The sequence below is a fragment of the Myripristis murdjan genome, chromosome 13 (genome assembly GCF_902150065.1).
Source record: "Myripristis murdjan chromosome 13, fMyrMur1.1, whole genome shotgun sequence".
In the NCBI taxonomy this organism is placed as follows: domain Eukaryota; kingdom Metazoa; phylum Chordata; class Actinopteri; order Holocentriformes; family Holocentridae; genus Myripristis; species Myripristis murdjan.
In genome coordinates, this window is record NC_043992.1 from 23474008 (window position 1) to 23492006 (window position 17999).

Genomic DNA, 17999 nt, shown 5'->3' on the forward strand with positions numbered 1-17999 from the left:
GGAGGCAGTGAGGAAAGCCACAGATGAAAGGAAAAAGGCTTCACTAGAGAGAACAGCAGCGGCTGCTTAAGATGCAATTCTGAAAGAGTTGAATTACATCTGTTAAATACTGAGATAGCCAGTTACTGGTGAATAATCAGCTGAAATTTAAGAGACTGGTGGAGGTACTTTGCATATAACTTCACAGTTTACCTAAGCTAGTCACCTAATATCAGACATGCCTTTCTTTATGCCATGGATTCTCATAAAAACCCATCTCCATAACAGATTCTGTGTAAGTCTGCTTGGTCTACTTTATTCCCTGGTAAACCAGCTCGGCCATCCCATCCCTGATGCCCCTGATGTACTCCAGCGTGGCCTGATGGATCCTCCACTCATACAGGCCGCTCTTGCGGACGTATCTGAGGAAGTTGGGAGCCCCGGGGAAAAGCACGTTGTCAGCCAAGATCATAGATCCCTTACCCAGCAGACCAGAGCCCTCCAGCAACTGTAACACACACACACACAGACACACACACAGAGGTAGTAATGTAACCTACCCTTTCGTCTGTGTTTTTATAGTTAATGATTAAATAGAACACAGGTTCTCTGTCTACTTAACTTTTACTTAAAGTTGCACTTTGTGATTTCTGACCACTAGAGGCTGCTGAGAACTCAAGTCACTCCTGCTTCCAGTGTCATGGTAGACTGATTGTGCAAAGCTGAAGTTTGTGTGTGTGTGTGTGTGTGGGGAGGAGGGGAGGGGGAGGGGGGGGGGGGGTAAATGAGGGATATATTTCACTCTCACAAGGCAGTTGTTGGATTGCTTGGATTATTTTGTCTCTGACCTCCAATTTGAAAATGTGTTGAAGCTGCAGGTTTTCAGCTGCACGGGAGCTGCTTTGAATGAATTTTGTCTTTTGCTGCAGTGCTGATGGCAGCAACAGAGATGTTTATCTGGATAAGGTGCAGTTGCAGAGACGCTTCACATGAAGCTGAGACAAGAGTGTGAAGAGGAGGGCAGAGGAAGAGCTCCGGCTGATGCAGAGATTTGGAAAGAACAAACCAGTGAATAACAACAGCCGAACCCACAGTGATGACTCACACATTGCAAGGGGTCATTTTACAATAACTAATACTACTACCATTAATAATAATCATAATAACAACAATAAATAAAATATGCATCTGGCATTGCTCAATGGTGCTTTATGGACTGTATTAAAATACAGTTTGAGGTGTTATTGGGGAAACTGTAATATAAAAATTGAATAAGTTTTTTAATACAAAGCTGAAAAGCCCAGCGTCAAAGTCAATATCGTGTGCCACTATTTGTTTTCCTACAGTGTGCAGTTATACAACTGTGGCCACATTGGAGAAAAAGATTTTCCACAGGAATTTTGATTGGTTCATGGAATTGAGGCCAGTTTTTCATTCAGGCCAGCCATCCTTTAAGTGAAACAATCAGAGTGAAAATAGATGTACTTTTGGCTTTGCTGGCTTCTTTGGAGTGTGTCACACAGTGAGCTTTGTCCTGGCACTGAAATACAAAGATGCAGAGGTGCTGCACATCTGCAGAAATGGCATAATATCAGGAAATTTATATTCCCTTGAACCTTTGTTTCAAGGGGTGACATTTTATCAACAGCAGGAAACAAAATGAGTTTAGACAAGTAAAAAATCAAATAGAATATAATCCTGATGCCCCAAGCAAGTAGTTCAAATAAAAAGTAACTTCACCTAAATCTGCAAGTCTGCACATTTTCTCTGTGCAACAATCGACTTTGTCTGGCTCAGATGATATCGCCCTGTTAGTCATCTGTCTGCGAGACATCAAGGAAAATAAAATACAGCACAGCACATTTAAGTAGTCATAAATCTGTCCTCACATTAACTCTTCTTAATGCTCACCTGCAGATCAGGGAGGTAGCACTTCTTCCAGTGGTCCATGAAGACAAAGTCCACAGTCTCCAGACCGTAGTCAGACCGCAGCCGAGGAATTACCTCATCAGACGGACTCACGATTAGCTCCACCTGAAGGACACGTTGACCCATAAGCATAAAACATGGGCAATATATATATAGTGTAGTTGTAGTATAGTATAGTTGAGTGTAATATAATCCAGTTTCAGTACTTGAATTGAAAAAAATCTGATTTCCACAATGACAAATATGTGGGGAAAATGTTGCTGTTCTCTAAGATGCACTATGAAAAACTGAACAACTGACAACAAACAAACAAGCCTGTCACTTATGAGTTAGTCTGGCCGATGATGACCGTTATTAAAACTATCTGTCAGACTAAATGCAGTTTTACACAGTGCATCTTTAAAGACTGGCCTGAAAGCACACAGTACTCCTCAGCATCAGTGATAGTGCTGTGCTGAATTTGAACTTATGTGCATGCATATTGTACGTGGACGTATACGAATGTGGGTATTTATGAATGTGTGTGAGCAAAGCTGTGTTTGTGTGTGCAGGTCCTCTCACCGTGTCGTCGTCGAAGCCTGCCAGGCGGATGACCTTCTCGGCGATGGTGGCATTCCTCTGGTCCATCTCCACGCTGTAGAGCCTGGCACCCAGAGGCAGGCAGCGGGCCATCCGCACTGCGCTGTACCCACAGTGGGCACCCAGCTCCAGCACGGTCATCGGGCTCTGCTCCATCAACAGCCGGTCCAGGATCTTCCCTTCACACACAGGGGCAAAGGCACAAACAAACATAGGCGCACACATTATCCAGGGCACCAACAAATCAGGTCATTGGTTGGGAACTTAGTTAAACCTGAATTATTCATTCTCCAGGTGAGCGCCAGTGACAAAAATATAGACACTGTTTTTAATGAAAAGGCAGATGAGGATTGGATTTTCTTAAATTTGGTCAGATGCTGTTGTGTTGCTTTTTTTGTTCATGTTAACAATTGATTTTTTTTTTTTTTTTCCAGAAGTATTTGTCATCATGTTGCTGTGTTTTTGTATTTATAACTAGACCCCAACTGATGCTGGGTTTTGGGTGCTTACATCCATATTTGGGATTAAAAACATGTCCTGATTGATATTTTTTAGATAAATAAAAACCCACATTTGCAGCAAGGACTCCTCTAATTTGGTTATCAGATAGTTGTAATGCAGATTATGTGCTATAATTACTGGAACAATAAACTTTACATTTTACCACAATCTGCTTTACTATCTGCTCTGCCCTGATTTGCTGCTTTGTCAACTCATTGCTATTAAAAGTATTGTAAATGCTGCAACCTGTAGGATAAACTGTCTAATGTTTAACATCAAAAGTGTTTTGTGTTTTTTTACATAGCCGACATATTGCCTTTGTACATATATATGTCACATAAGCCATACGTGTTGTTGCTTTTATGTTTTATTCACCTCTCTTATGGACAATGTTGCTGATAAATTAACTTACATAAGACTGTATAATATGAGTGATCTGTTCACCTTTCTTAGGCCCAATATTACTGATGAACTCCACCTTGCTGCACCACTGATCAAAGGCCTCCAGGATGCTGTCTGGGTCTCCAGGGGTGGCGTTGGTCAGGACATACTGGAAGGCCCGTTCTTCCCTGCTCAGGCCGGTGGCGCAGTCCTGCCATACCCTGACCAGAAACGCCCGGTAGAACAACACAAAGTAGTAGCGGTACCGGATAATCAGTGTCACCACCAGAGGGAGGAAGGCCAGAGCGATGGCAGGAGACACCATTCTTGTTATTGCAAAGAAAAACAGAGAGCCAAATTCACCGGTTAATCATTTGTGGTCATTGAACAGCAAGGGGATGGTGGAGAAGTAACTTGTTGTGTTCTTTATATGTGCAATTAATGCAGGAAAAGCTGTTTGCCTTTTGTGTTAACAAGGTGACCATCATTTTCCCCTATTCCTCTTCAAATTAATCTTTTAAGAGTATGGAGTACACCACCATTTGGTTTAGTGTATTTCAAATCTACACTGTAAATGCACACTTATTGGTCAATATGTTCATGTTTAATAGGTAATGGCAGGCCTTGCATTCAGAGAAACTCCCAGAATCGTGATAGCACTACGAGAAGATCAATGCTCATTTCACACAAACATATTAAGATTAACTCATCACTCTTATTCCCACATATTTTATGAATATGGGCAAGAGTAACTCTTCATCTCTGGATTTGTGATGTGGCCAACATTCATTTAAATGTTAAGTGATCAAAGCAGAAAAATTATAACTGCAACACTACAGAAACTGCAATCATGATATATGGTATAATTGAATAATGTAGTTTAATGTCCAGCTTGTGTATCATAATACTATGATTTAAAAAATACTAATATATTAAATTATAAAATCATCTGCAGTTTAACAATATTAATTGCTGGAGTTTAGATAAAAACTATTTTCCTGAGATGCTACTGAACATTTTTGAACAAATGCCTCCGTAACGTTAATCATCTACACATAAATGTGCTCTCACTTCCTGGCTCTATAAGGAGTGTGATAGAGAAGGAACTCAGGCTCTCTAGATCTTTCTACTGCCTCCAGTATCTGCAGGCTCCACAAGTAGCCTGAACCTCGCATAAAACTGATGCATCCAAATAAAAAAAATAAAATAGTCATCACAGTAAAGCATCACTTCCACCACAAACACGCAAACTCACCTGCAAGTTGTGCAAGTTGTATGGCAGAAAAGCAGCGATAGGCAGAAAGAACGCAGTGCTAAGCTCAGACAAGTGAGGGAAGGCAGGTGTGTGTGTGATAGAGGAGGTAAGAGACCTGGGTATGTAAATAATTTATACATCACGTGCATGTATGTATGCCCTCTAATAATTAAGCATCAATAAACGCTGATCGTAATATAACTATGTCAGCAGCTGTTACGTGTTTTCATGTTTGAGCTGAGGAACAAGGATCTTCATGTCCAGATAGTTTTAATCTGCAATGTAGATCTGTAAGGTAGGGCTAGTGAACAGTGAGAGAGGGAGAGGCAGTGTGAAAAAAACATTTGCTATATCAGGTTAACATCGGCAGGTGTGTCTCTGTGTGTGTGTGTGTGTGTGTGTGTGTGTGTGTGTGTGTGGAGTCTAGTTTCTGTCTTCACCCACAACGATGATAGAAACATCCAGACAAACACGAACACAGAGTATCAAAACCTCATTTATGGCATAACATCCAACAGCAGTCAATACAATATAATACATCAAGAATATACAAAACAACGAATGCGACCAAATATTGAAATATGTGCAGTCAAATGATATTAAGCACTTAATAAAAAAAACCTTTTGAAGAAAATGCTATAAGCTGAAGTCATGTTGATTTTTGGTATTTGAGATTCATCGTGAGTTTTAGGGGTATTTTGCTTGTTTAGATTGCCTTTCCTTCCTTCCCTTCCTTTGTACTTTTCTTCTCTTCTGATTTATTACAACGTTCCACCCGATGCATGCTGGGACAGGCTCCAGGCTCTGTTCTTATCCCTTCTTTAAAATGGGAAGCCCTGCCTCAGTGAAAGTCCCTATGTGAGCATAGAATCGCAAGTTAATCAGCACCACAGAATCACAAGCTGCAAATAAAAACAAGTTACTTAGAAACATCCATGGGTTGCAGAGCCAACATGGCTGCCAGTGAAAATGGCAGTGGCTGAGCAGTGTGTGGCTACACAGGTGAACAAGGCAGTTTCAGGAGAGCTCTGATGAACTTCTTCAGCCCTCTGTCCTCTCTGGTCCATTTCACCAGGCGAGTCAGCACCAGCCTTCCCTCCTCCGCTTGCGCCAGGCCCAGGTACCAACCACCCAGGGACCCACTCCCCTCCTTGCCTCCCCCCTTCCCTCGCCCGCCCTCCATATCTTCTTCCTCTGCCCCCACCTCCTCCTGTGTATCTGCAGAGTCCAGGCCGGGGCAGGTGCAGCTGCCTCCTTCCTGCAGCCACAAAGCATTATGGGCCATTGCCCCTCCAATTCCCTCTGCCCTCTCGGCGCCACCACCAGCCCACCTCAGGATGCGGCTGCGGCCCAGAGGGACCAGCTGACGGTCCCCTCCCACCGTGGACACGCTGCCCAGACGCAGCTTAAAGGCTGGGATAGTGACAGAGAAAGACAGAGAGGACACCTATTACACTGAGACAACACAAAGTAAAGACAGTGATGCATTTTGTAGTCCTCCATATAATTTGTTAACACTTTGTTCTCACCATATGGACTGTGGCAGAAGTTGTCCTGGATGTCTGTCTCTCCCTCAGCTGCCAGACTACAGGCATCACAGATCACACTCCCTAGGGATGAAAAGGAGAGGGGGCGGGTTACATCAGTAGGTCTCAACCTTTTTGGGTCCTGAGCCTTTTAAACAAACCCATGCCTGATCCCTATTACAGGCGGTATGTGGACAAAACAAAAATGGAACATAAACAGACTTAATAAAAGATGGGTGGCTGGACTATTGTCAGTGAGTTGAAATTGTATTTACAATGAATTGAGTTGTATTAATGGGCCCTGTTTGAAAAACAACCAGAAGTTAACTTTGCTCTGGCATGGCGGCACCGCTGCTTTTATTTCATTGGGGAAAAGAAAAGAAAAAAAACATGGACCACCAGTGCAGTTTGGTTTCCCATAGGCTATTATTGTCGGGCTTTACCCAGAAATTTAAAGACAAGACAATGCGACTACCAATTATGTGGTTAGGTTGCCCAGGGTGCAACAAAACATCACCTTGTCTTTTGTAACTGTGTCGTATCCTGTTTGGGATTTCTTTTCTTTTCTTTTTTTTTTTTTTTTTTTACTGCCAAAGTTAAAAAATTCATCAATAAAGTGAATCACGTGGGCAAAAAAGTTCAAAAATACATGTGTAATGAAAAAGTATTCTACAATAAGGAGTAGTGTTTTTTAAGCGACGACCCACCGCCTGTCACTCTGACAGAAACGGATCCGGCCACTGACCTTTTAACGCCTCCTCGTGCTTGAGCTCCTCTCTCGTGCGCACCTCCAGCTCTCCGGTTGCCGGGATACAGAGGTCGGTGCCGCGCGGGAACCGGCTGCAGTTGAACATCTCGGGCCAGGGGAAGCCAAAGGCGCTCATCACGGGCACGCAGCCGTCCCGCACGGCCTCGCAGAGGCTCCTGCACGGACTCACGGGCCCGGGCAGCTCGGGCAGACACACCGGCGCGAACAGCGAGCACAGGAACTTCTTGGTGTCCCGGTGGCAGAGCTTGGAGACCAGGGGCAGCCAGGCCGCCGACTGCTGCTGGGCCTCCCTGAGCGAGTCGTGGCCCAGCAAGTTGGGGATCCGCATTTGCCTGTACCCTATCCCGTGGCACAGGGACAGCGTGCTCGGGATGGGTCTGCACACCGAGCGGACCGAGGAGCTGAGCCCGAGGTGGACGGGAGCATTGTCAGCGGCACAGGAAGCCACAAACAGGCCTACAAAAGTTAAAACAGAGGCAGACATGGCTGGTTGGTTGATCCTGATCAGGGAACAATAACAGCCTGAGCCGACGTAGCTGCACACCGCCTGGCTGTCTAGACCTGACCGGCCCGGAGGTGTAAACAAAGATGAGGAGGGGAAATGGGGGGTAAATGAGAGGGCAGGCGCCTCCTAGTCATCCCACCTGGGCACGCCTCCACTCAGCAGTGTAGGTGGGGGTGAACACCGGTGTTTGTTGATATGTAGGCTTTCCTGCTGAGTCGACTGTACACTTTCGGTAAAACAGATTGGAGGGACGCCTTTAAACAACTGTGCTCTGGGCATAGCTGTTGTCAGTCAATGTCACTGACGTAATCTTCATTTTGTACATGACTCTAAATCAGAATCAGAAATACTTCATTTAATCCCCGAGGGGATTGGGCCAGTTGCTCAAATTCTCAGCAGAAGAATTAAATCATAAGAAACAGAAAAAGAAACAAGAAATGGAATAACGTGTGCCCTTGAAATGTGTTCAAACAAAAATTGTGCATTATGTATAAATATGTGCACTTGTGCATTAATCGTAGTTGTAAAAAAGTCAAGACTTAGGCTGAGGCCCCACTGACTCAGGTCTCTTGTCTATCACTGTAGAGGTGTGTGTGTGTGTGTGTGTGTGTGTGTGTGTGTGTGTGTGTGTGTGTGTGTGTGTGTGTGTGTGTGTGTGTGTGTGTGTCATTTTGTCATCAGATTCAGCCAGGGGGCGTCCAACACAGGCCCTTTCATCCTTTGCCAGAAAACACTCTTTTGTTAAGTGATGTGCACGGACAAGCCTTAACAGAGCCATAATTTTCATTTGTCTTGTTCTCTGTTTAATGTTGTTGTTTAATGGTGTTTAGTTGTGCAGTTTAGACCGAGCGCTTAGGCTGTTCCTACTGAAATCCTCTGCGGAGTAAACAAAGCATGCAGTTTCTGTTTTTGTTGTTTAAAAGCGAAAAGTACAGAAGTAAACAGCGATTGATAAATCCCCCCCACTCGAGATTAAAAAGAAAATCCAGTATCACGTGATGTGGGTGGCAGCGACTTCTCAAATACCGGAAGTGGTCGTTGTGTTGTTGCACCAGAGCTGCTGTCATGTGATAGTTCGTCCGAGTAGCTGCTGTTGATAGTAGGTGGTTAGCTTGAAGAAACAAAAAAACAACAAGCAGGAAACAAGTCGTATGCCTGTTGGACGGGGCAGAGACGGTCGCTTCTGCGGGTAGACGGCTTAGCGCAGAGGAAAGCTGGGGTTGTGAAGTTTGGCAGAGCGCCGGACGCCCCTCGGACGCCATGGGTTGCTGTTACAGCAGCGAAAACGAGACCACAGAACAGGTAGCTACCCGGCTAACACTAGCTAACTAAGGTTGAAAGCTAAATACAAGGATTTTGGATTGAACAAAACACCAAAAATGACGTTACAGTCATTTATCGTGGATGTAGGATATACAAAGCTCATTTTACAAACCGGATCAAAGTTACCGAGAGTTGGTGCTTTTTAGAAATGAAAGTGATTTGACACTTGGACAGTTGCAACTTGCTTGTCAAACTAAAGCCTTTGGTTGAGGCCTGAGTTTGACAGTACAGACAGAGCAGCTAGCAAATGGTTTAAAAACCCGACTACACCGTGCTAAAGGTGAGAAATGATTGTGTGTCGTGCAGCCTCCGTGAATTCACTCAGCTTGTCTGTAAACACGGTCTGGATAATGTCGTGTATCCTCATTCCTCAGAGCAGATTCGTCATGAATCAGGTTGCAAGCCCTGCTGATGAAGTTACTATACCAACACACTTCCTTAAAACACGCCCTCTAACACTAACGGCTCATTCTGGACAAGTTGTCCTGGTCCTTTTTTACATCATATGACTCGTAACGTCCTGCTGTAACAAAAGGAGCTACTTTTAGTTTCAGGAAACGGCCAGTTCTTCCTTCATGGAGAGTATTTTCAGAGGGTACAGGCTCACAGTCCAGTTGACCCATACAAGAATAAACTATTTTTGTTTCAGCGAGACTTCAAGTAGATTCATTTTGGATTTGGTAATCCAAGGACAAAGTTCAGGCTTCTTGTTTTCTTTTTTTAATACCTGACTATTAATGGAGAAATAGCAGTGTGTAAGGTCAGTACATGCAGGGATTCTTGTTGTTTTTCACAGGTGGATTTCCTTGAGAAGTGTGTGTATGTGTGTGAGAGAGAGTGAGTGTATGGTATGTGATAGTGGGCAGGTACTGTTTGATAGGATTCAAAAGTGTCATTTAGAAGGAGGTACAAAATAAGTTTTTTTTCTGCCCGTTGAGCTGCCCTGATAATGTCTGTCACAGGAAAAACTTTGATCTTGACCATGTTGTTTCTTTTGTCCCCAGGACCCTGATGAGCGTAAGCCACTGATCCCCCACCCCAACCCCGACAGCAAACCTCCAAATGGCACTGAATGGGTCACTGCCAACGTCCCCTCAGCACGCACAGATGAACAGGCCCTCCTCACATCCATCCTCACCAAGACCGCACAGTAAGACACACCTAGCCACACACCAGGGCCTTTTGACTGTTTTTTTTTTTGTTTGTTTGTTTTTAGACAATGAAGCAGTGATTCAGATGCAGTGGCTTTACATTGATATCTCCATGCTGCACTCTCTCTCTTTCTGCAGGAACATCATTGATGTCTCTGCTGCCGACTCTGTCATGATGGAGCAACATGAATACATGGACAAAGCTCGGCAATACAGGTAAATGGCTCATCAGCTAACTTTTTCAAAAATATTTAATTTCCTAATGTTTTTTTTTTTTTTTTTTTTTTTTGCCACAACACTGCTGTTGCTTGTTTCTTCTGTCATTGCTTGCTGTTGCTTGTTTCTTTGGTTTTGTTGTTGTTTGTGGGTATGAGACAGATGTATGTATTCACCTCTCTGTACAAAGATTGGCTATAAAATGTGAGTGTACCATATACCAAAAGTGTTGTACCATATGAGGTAGTGTTATTCATTTGTTGAATCATTGATGACCTGTAAACCTTTGAGATGGTATGGCTGTTTGACTCATCATAACTGTAGAAAAGATAATTATCCAGTTCTGTGCAGTATACACGTTATGTGGCATATTGGTCATCATATTGTCTGGCAGAACCTAACGAAGCTGGTGAGAAAGTGGTTGTTTGTCTTAGTGAAATGTCCAGATGACTGAAATATGAGTATGGACTTGGGAAAAGCTCAGTCAGAACGTACCTGCACAGTCTTATATAAAGTCCAGTCTGCAGATAAAGAGCCTGTATGTAAGCCTGTATCAAACAAACAAATATTAGGATACTGTTGTTGTATCTCAGGATATCTTAAAGGCATACCATCCAGAATTGCCAAAGGTCAAGGACCATTTTGACTCAAATAACAAAAAAATCGTGGAATAAGCCTCTAATTTGAGTTGAGTCTGCATGGTTCTCACTGCCTGACTGACTCACTGATAGTCTGTACTTCCCTGTTTTGTTTTGTTTTTTGTTAGTTGAGTCAAAATCGTCCTCACTTAAATCCTCAGTTATACATAGTGCACCATTAATTCAGTGTGCACGTTGGTTAGTTTTTAGCTGAGAGAACTGCAATTCTCTACAAGGGATTCTAAGTGATTCAGGACTAAATCAGTATCTGTTTGTGTTTCAGTACAAAGTTGGCTGTGCTGAGCAACAATCTGCCCCAGAAGAAAGCTCATCTTCTCCCCTCCCTCACAAGCCAGCCCCACCAAGTGCTTGCTAGTGACCTGGTGCCATACTCAGATGTTCAACAGGTAAGTCGGCATAGATGGTAGGTTAGGTGTAGATGTAATTTAGGATCAGCTGTAGCTCTTTTTTTTTACCTCCATGTTTGCATTTTTTCCTTGTTGTCCTGCACTGAAGAGACAATCTTGAGAATGTAGAAAGTGGGTAGCTCTCTGGTATTTCTAAGAGGATGTGGCTTAAAATAGCTTGTGTTATTTTGTTGTTTTTTCTGTACAAATTAAGCATTGCCTCTTCTTGTCATTCCCTTTTTACACAGGTGTCCAAGATAGCAGCTTATGCTTACAGTGCAATCTCTCAGATCAAGGTGGATGCGAAAGAGGAACTGGTGGTTCAGTTTGCCATTCCCTGATTCTGCCTCCCTGGTCTGCATATTGTTCCTCCCATCCCTCTCTCTCTCTGCCACTCCTGCCTCCTCACCTCCCAGCCCGCCCTGTATCCAAGCATCTTGGTTCCTGTGCTTCTTAGCTCCGCCTCTAGCAGCGACAAAGACAGAGATGATTGGAATTGCACCTCAGATTGCACCCTATGGCTGTCCCTTAGCTAGATGGACGGATAGAGTGTGATCTGAGATTTGCAACAACCAGACCTCTTTTTCTAAAGACTGGATCACTGCATTTATCAGAAACACTTATGGAAAAAACATCACTCAATTCTTCTAAATGGTCTGCCTGTGTAAGATTTTTAAGATGCCCATTTGAGATAAATGGTTGTCAGGACTGTCTCAGTTGTGGATATTTTTTTAAGATGTGTGTGTTTTGTTGTGTTTGTCAGTCTGACAGTTTATGGTAATAAATGTTGAGGCTGTTGCTGGTGTTATATCTGAAGTGTTCCTGGCTAGTTGTGTTAGCACTTACCAGGTAAGCAGAACTCACCTCTTCACCTCAGAGTGTTAGCCACAGCCATGGGGGAGTGTGTAGTAAACAGGGATGGCTCTAATGGGTTCAGGCACGAGGCAGGTGGGGCTTTTGGTCTGTTTATTTTACACAATGTCCATTAAACAGAGGTTGAGGAATACAAGAAAGGGAATATGAGGAGTGGTATGTGTCATGGAAACACCACAAGTCCAGGAATGGGATTATAATGGCTGAGGCCAGGTTGTATCCCCATAGCATGATAAAAAAAAAAAAAATCACCATATTGCTCAAAATTCTCACTGTGCTTTGTGTATTAATGCCGTTACAGCTCCCTGGGGTGACACAGTCTACTCCTCAGTCTTTTTCCTTATGCAGTAAAAATATCTTGTACGATTGGTAGTTGGATTGGCTGTAATTTGGAAGGATGTAATGCTAAATAGTCCTGCTTTTGTGTTTGATTTACGCAGGCCAAATGTAGGCAGCAAACATACTACAGGGGTCTGGCATGTTGCACTAAGAAACACATCCAGTCCTGACTGTCTGAAGACAAACTATTAAATCAAAGTCTAAACAGCTTTATCAGTAAATTTGGGTCAGATTCCACTTGAAATACAGAAATCAAACATTGACAAGGTGTGGTTGGTAATGTGTTGTAAGTCATGGGTGACCTGTACAGGGTGTCAAGGCTGGTATCCTTTTCTCAGTGAGGATCCCATCAAAAACGGGGAGTGCTTGGTGAGGGTGTGGGGGGGCAGACAATGTGCATTGATGCCTTTGTACAGAATTTTCTGATTCACTTAGAAAAGAAAAAAGTAGATGGATCGTATGAAGTTCCCCTTTTGTAGAGTTCATTGGTCAGGATTGGCTAAGGTCTTGTGGGGATTACAAAAGTTTTTATGAAACAGCAACACTTTTAACTCCCGAGTTTGTTAGCTTTTTAAACAAAGCTTCTAACTGCAGATTGTAAAATGATTCAGTTATTCATATTATTCAGAAACTAACCATTGTAGCAGTGTGGGAGAGTTCAACAATGTCGCGCCACAGATAAAATGATCCATGACCTTTATTGTGATTATTTATTTGTTTTAAATGTTTTTTTTGTTTTTTTTTTCTTTTTGGATGCGAGCACAGAGAGCGTGTGCATGGTCAGGGAGCAGGGTGAACCTCTTTTGGGTCTGTAAAGGGATTATCTGCAAGGCTGTGATTATTTCGACCAGGCAATTAATTTGAGCTTTTTGCAGTGGGCTCTTAGCATTTTTTGTTTTTGTTTGTTACTCAAAATGTGTAATACTACCTGAATTATGTAATTAATGATTTCTTAGAGCAGTACCAAAAAGGTTTAAGATATTCTGTTCTTTTTTTTTTTTTTTTGGGTCAATTAATTCATTAAAGACTTTCAACATAAGTGCTGGTGAGTGTGTCTTAAGAATATTGCACAAACTTTGTATGTGCACATCTGGGGAGAAGTTCATCTAGTGCATTTAGCATCTAGCATCACTTAATAACCAAAAATTATAACACGTAGGCTATTACTGTTTTGTAATGTTGACTTCTTTCAAGTAATTGTTTTTGTAAACACCAGGGATAGACTGGTAATTTCAGCATAGAACACAAAACTCTACCCTTTATTTAAAAAAGAAAAACTCATTTCACCCCACAGACAGATATGGAGTAAATATGTGAGATGATGAGCCAGCTTGGCTGAAGTGCTCTCCAGCTGAGAATGTGGAGCACAGAGAGTGCCAGTGAAACAAGTACTCAGCACTGTGATTAGGAATAAGCAGGTATGGGAAACAGACAGAAAGCCAACTGCAGTCCAGCGATTAAACGAGCCTCCTCTTGTCAGTCAATGGAGACTTTTCTCCTGCCACGGTTGTTGCTGTGACACCATACGTTTGCCATGACTTGCTCCTGTTGTGTTACAGCGCTGAAATCCACTGCCTTCAGCTGAGGCAGAGCAGAAACCACATGGCTCCTAAACACAGACAAACGCAAATTATCTTTGATCCTGGTGACACTGTGAGCTTCCTTGTAAGTCAAATTAAACCAGGAACATTTCTTCCAATGTAGATGAAGTAGACCGTTTTCCTGATGCTTAACCTAAGATTTACTGTTACCTGAAAGTGACCTTTAGTGACCTTTTTCCTCTTTGCCATGTTCTCTCTCTCTCTGTGTGTGTGTGTGTGTGTGTGTGTGTGTGTGTGTGTGAGAGAGAGAGAGAGAGACTGGTGTTACTATGCAGACTTGAACTGAATATGTAATATGAGCTTGATCCCTGCTCCGTTTAAGCACCTGTTGAAATGCTCTCTGTGCACGTGTTCGTATATTTAGGCAAACACACACACACACACACACACACACACACACACTTACACACAATATAATGACTAGCATTGGAATATCTCCATGCTGTAAACTTCCACAAATTCAAGTATGAGGCTTCATCTGCGTGTCTGTATGAAGTCCATTCTGTATGTTAGGAATGCATAGCTTCATAAATTCTATGCTTACTTTCTTCCCCTCTTACACCGAATATATTTTCTATTAGCAGGTATTCTGTATGCTTGTGCATGATGGGAGGGAAGACACTTGTGTAGTGGAGTGATGGATGAATTTGACGCCTTACTGACAGAGGGACGTGGTTGTGCTCTCTCTATCCTGTTTTTGCATTTCAGCACTTTATATGGTGTTTTTAGTCTTGAGAACTGGTCTTTTTTATTATTCTTGAGCCTGACACCCGCTAAAAAAAATGCAGATCCATACAGAAACAATAGATGGCTTCTCATGGGTGTCAATGCATGTGAAAGAAGAACCAACCATCGATTTTCTCTTTTTTTCCCTTCCAAGCTAGACACACTGGCTTGTAACAAATGCTTAAAGAACACACCAGCAGCTGTAGCTCAATGCTATGTTCTTAACAATGTGCTGATTCTGCTCAGTAGAAGTGCATCTGAGAGGCTACACTACTTTATCTATTTACTCAGTGTGAAAATTTGAGTGAGAGAAAGACAGACAGTCTGCACCTGTATCCTCTCTCAGTCTCTATGGGATTTCCATGTAGGGTGATGGTGTGCAGATATTGCAGCACTCCCAGCCTTTTCACCTCTGCCAGGTTACAGATGCTGTTGCCATGAAGATACAACACACGCAGCTGCTGGAGCTCACACAAAACCTGGGACACACAAACACAAGTTGTACATTAGCACCAGACAGTTATCAAAGCACACAAATATCAACAGACTATGTGCATAAATACTAGAATGGATATGACCTGAAGCCCATATGACAGAAAGGTTTTACAGTTGGTCCACAGTACATCTGACAATGAAATACTAATACAAAGCGTGTGCTAATTGCATGTGAGTATATCCGTATCTTCCAAAAAGAAAAGAAAATGAGCCTCTGAGCCAGAAAACAAGGAAGCCATGGACAGAGGAAGCTCACTGGGTCTATGTGTGAGATGCAGTTGAAGGACAGATCCAGCCAGGCGAGCTGAGACGGCTCAGCCAGAAAATGGGTGAGAGTCTTGTGGAGGTCGCTCAGGTCAGTGATGATGTTGTTATTAAGACGCAGGGAGCGACTTAAGTATTTCTTTTCAGAGTTTCTTTTCAGAGGCTGCAGACCACCACTTGGTTCCTCTGTAAGTGCATCTGACACAAGAAAAATCATAATTGCAGTTAAGTAACATTTTCTCAATTATTGGTGTAAGGTGCACTTTACTTGACTATTTACGTTTTGGACAACTTGATACGTCTTCCTGCTGAGCATTTCAAAGGCAACTTTTTTTTTTTTTTTTTTTACATCACTCATCTAAGATCTGTTCTAAGTAGTTAGAAAGAAAAATCATTTGATCTAATGAAATTCAGCATTTCATTAAAATGAAATAATGCAATCCAAACATGTTTTATCTGTAAGGTATCCCTAGAGCCTGTTCAGTTAAATCTGAAATGCTACCCAGAGCAGAAATGAGGAATAATCTTCAGCTGTTTTGTTTATGATTCTTACGTATGTTTCGTATAAAATGCTCAAATAATTTTGCTAAAGTTTTGGTTTAAAATAAACTTTATAACCAGAGGCCCTGGCTGAAAATGAATTGATTAAAAAACCTAACGAGTTTTCTTAAAGACGTTTTAGATGCTTAGCCTCCTACATAGGAGAAGTATGCCAATCAGTCAGTGGTCAAGTTATCTCAACATTTTTCCCACTGAGTTGGCTACTTGGACCTTGAGAAAAATTTTAATGGCCAAAATTTTCAATCAAGGCAGGCATTTTGCCAAATGTAATGGAGTGAAAAAAAGTCCACTTTGATACAGGCCTACACAAATACAATATACACACATAACTATTGTCGACACTCCTCACAGTCATAGTATATAGTGTACATAGGGGTGCTATTTTCAACACCTAAGTGTGTTTAGTTTGTGTCAAGACTTAAGGTAGATTTTAACACCCGTGTTAATAACAGCACATATTGATACATCTTATTGTCATACTGTATTTTATATAATATTAATAATATTACATGTATAATATTACATATATTAGGCTATTCTAAACTAGCCACACTTATAAGCTGAAAATGACTAATTTCTAAGGCCGTGGTAGTCCTATGATAAATGTTAGGATAGCTACTATCACACCAAAACTAAGTTCCTGTAGGAGAACTGTAGGAATATTACAGTGACACCAAAGAGGGAAAAATACATTACGGCCACTCATTGTTGACAACCTTGGATAAGACTGTAATATGATGTGTGTTGTTAGGGTTTACCTGCCATGGAGCAGAGGCACCTGAATGATAAATCCACCGGAGCATCGCACATCTCCCGGCTCTGTCCAGGCGGCTCACCTGGGAGGACACAACCAACATCAACTGGGTGGATCCCAGTCACTGATCAACAACTCAAATCTAAACCACACGGATAAATATAAATGACACCATATTCACCGTAACTGCACAGATTTATGCCAGTCTGAAAAAAGATAATGGGCCTGTGCTGAACTGAAACTCACTTACTCACGGATATGGAGAAACAGCCAAAACAAAAACGAGCGATTATATTTACCGTCTTGTTTCTAATAGTGGTGGTTAAGTATGACCTCGGTAGCAAGAGTATTAGTTCTAAAACATCATCTAACTTTACAATTTATCGCTAATCTGTGAAATAACTTACAAAAAATACGACGCACATGCCTTGAAAATTAGGCAACAACCCGTTGCTATGGAAACGAACATGACCTAGCGACCAATGTGACAGGTAGTTTGACTATTAGACATTCTCCACGCTGACATTTCGCTCTCTTATTTAAATGTGTAACACGTGTGTTTTAGTGATTAAAACACGTATGATGGGATATTATAAAAGTTGGCCCACAGTCACTTGTTACGAAACGAAAAACAGCAAGATACATATCCGCCTGTAGGAAACCGTGAAACGTGTCAGCTGAGTCCACCACATCTACGCATGCGCACAGGTAGACGCTACAAAATGATCGTTATTAAACCCGAATTGACAAGTACAAATTTAAGGAAATGGAACAGTACGTCCATGATTTCTTCCTCGCAAAAAATCTTTCAAAACAATTAATATATGCAATATTTTCAATGTCTTAAAGTGACTTTATTGTCATACACACGCGTTGTTTTATTATTATTATTCATCAATTCTTTATTACTCTAAAATAATTGTTAGGTTTGCTTTGTTTTGCTGTATTTCCCTGTTTTGCACTACTTATGTTTTATTGTCTTAATGCTTCTTTTTTCAGTAAGCAATGTTATCTTGTTTGTTCATGACTTGAAATAAAGATTTGCTCACACACACACACACACACACACACACACACACACACACACACACACACACACACACACGCAAAAGATTGCTATTAGGCGGAAAGAGCTCATGATTGCCATGAATTGTTTACCAACCTGTCAATTATTATTACAATGTGCAAGTACCCTACAGCACAATGTTGCCAGTATGTTTAAGATAA

The 17999-nt window shown here is 42.0% G+C and overlaps 4 protein-coding genes across 4 annotated transcripts; 1 reads left to right on the plus strand and 3 right to left on the minus strand.

The window, feature by feature from the left end:
• Positions 1 to 289: 289 nt before the first annotated feature.
• tomt (transmembrane O-methyltransferase) lies at positions 290 to 3694 on the minus strand. The gene is made up of 4 exons (XM_030067531.1): positions 3433 to 3694; positions 2470 to 2666; positions 1891 to 2013; positions 290 to 487 (listed from the first exon to the last, which is right to left on the minus strand). The coding sequence occupies exons 1-4, from the start codon at positions 3692 to 3694 to the stop codon at positions 290 to 292; spliced, it is 780 nt and encodes a 259-aa protein (XP_029923391.1).
• A 1408-nt stretch (positions 3695 to 5102) lies between these two features.
• On the minus strand, positions 5103 to 7533 carry sfrp2l (secreted frizzled-related protein 2 like). Its single transcript, XM_030067177.1, has 3 exons — positions 6896 to 7533; positions 6154 to 6234; positions 5103 to 6037 (listed from the first exon to the last, which is right to left on the minus strand). The coding sequence occupies exons 1-3, from the start codon at positions 7401 to 7403 to the stop codon at positions 5619 to 5621; spliced, it is 1008 nt and encodes a 335-aa protein (XP_029923037.1). The 5' UTR covers positions 7404 to 7533; the 3' UTR covers positions 5103 to 5618.
• Positions 7534 to 8460: 927 nt separating this feature from the next.
• Positions 8461 to 12343, plus strand: lamtor1 (late endosomal/lysosomal adaptor, MAPK and MTOR activator 1). Its single transcript, XM_030066648.1, has 5 exons — positions 8461 to 8726; positions 9752 to 9897; positions 10037 to 10114; positions 11036 to 11159; positions 11408 to 12343. Exons 1-5 carry the CDS (start codon positions 8685 to 8687, stop codon positions 11498 to 11500), a joined length of 483 nt encoding a protein of 160 aa, XP_029922508.1. The 5' UTR covers positions 8461 to 8684; the 3' UTR covers positions 11501 to 12343.
• Positions 12344 to 13283: 940 nt separating this feature from the next.
• lrrc51 (leucine rich repeat containing 51) lies at positions 13284 to 17411 on the minus strand. Its single transcript, XM_030066646.1, has 5 exons — positions 17180 to 17411; positions 16777 to 16854; positions 15450 to 15655; positions 15029 to 15177; positions 13284 to 13980 (listed from the first exon to the last, which is right to left on the minus strand). Exons 2-5 carry the CDS (start codon positions 16826 to 16828, stop codon positions 13848 to 13850), a joined length of 540 nt encoding a protein of 179 aa, XP_029922506.1. The 5' UTR covers positions 16829 to 16854; positions 17180 to 17411; the 3' UTR covers positions 13284 to 13847.
• Between the last annotated feature and the right edge of the window lie 588 nt (positions 17412 to 17999).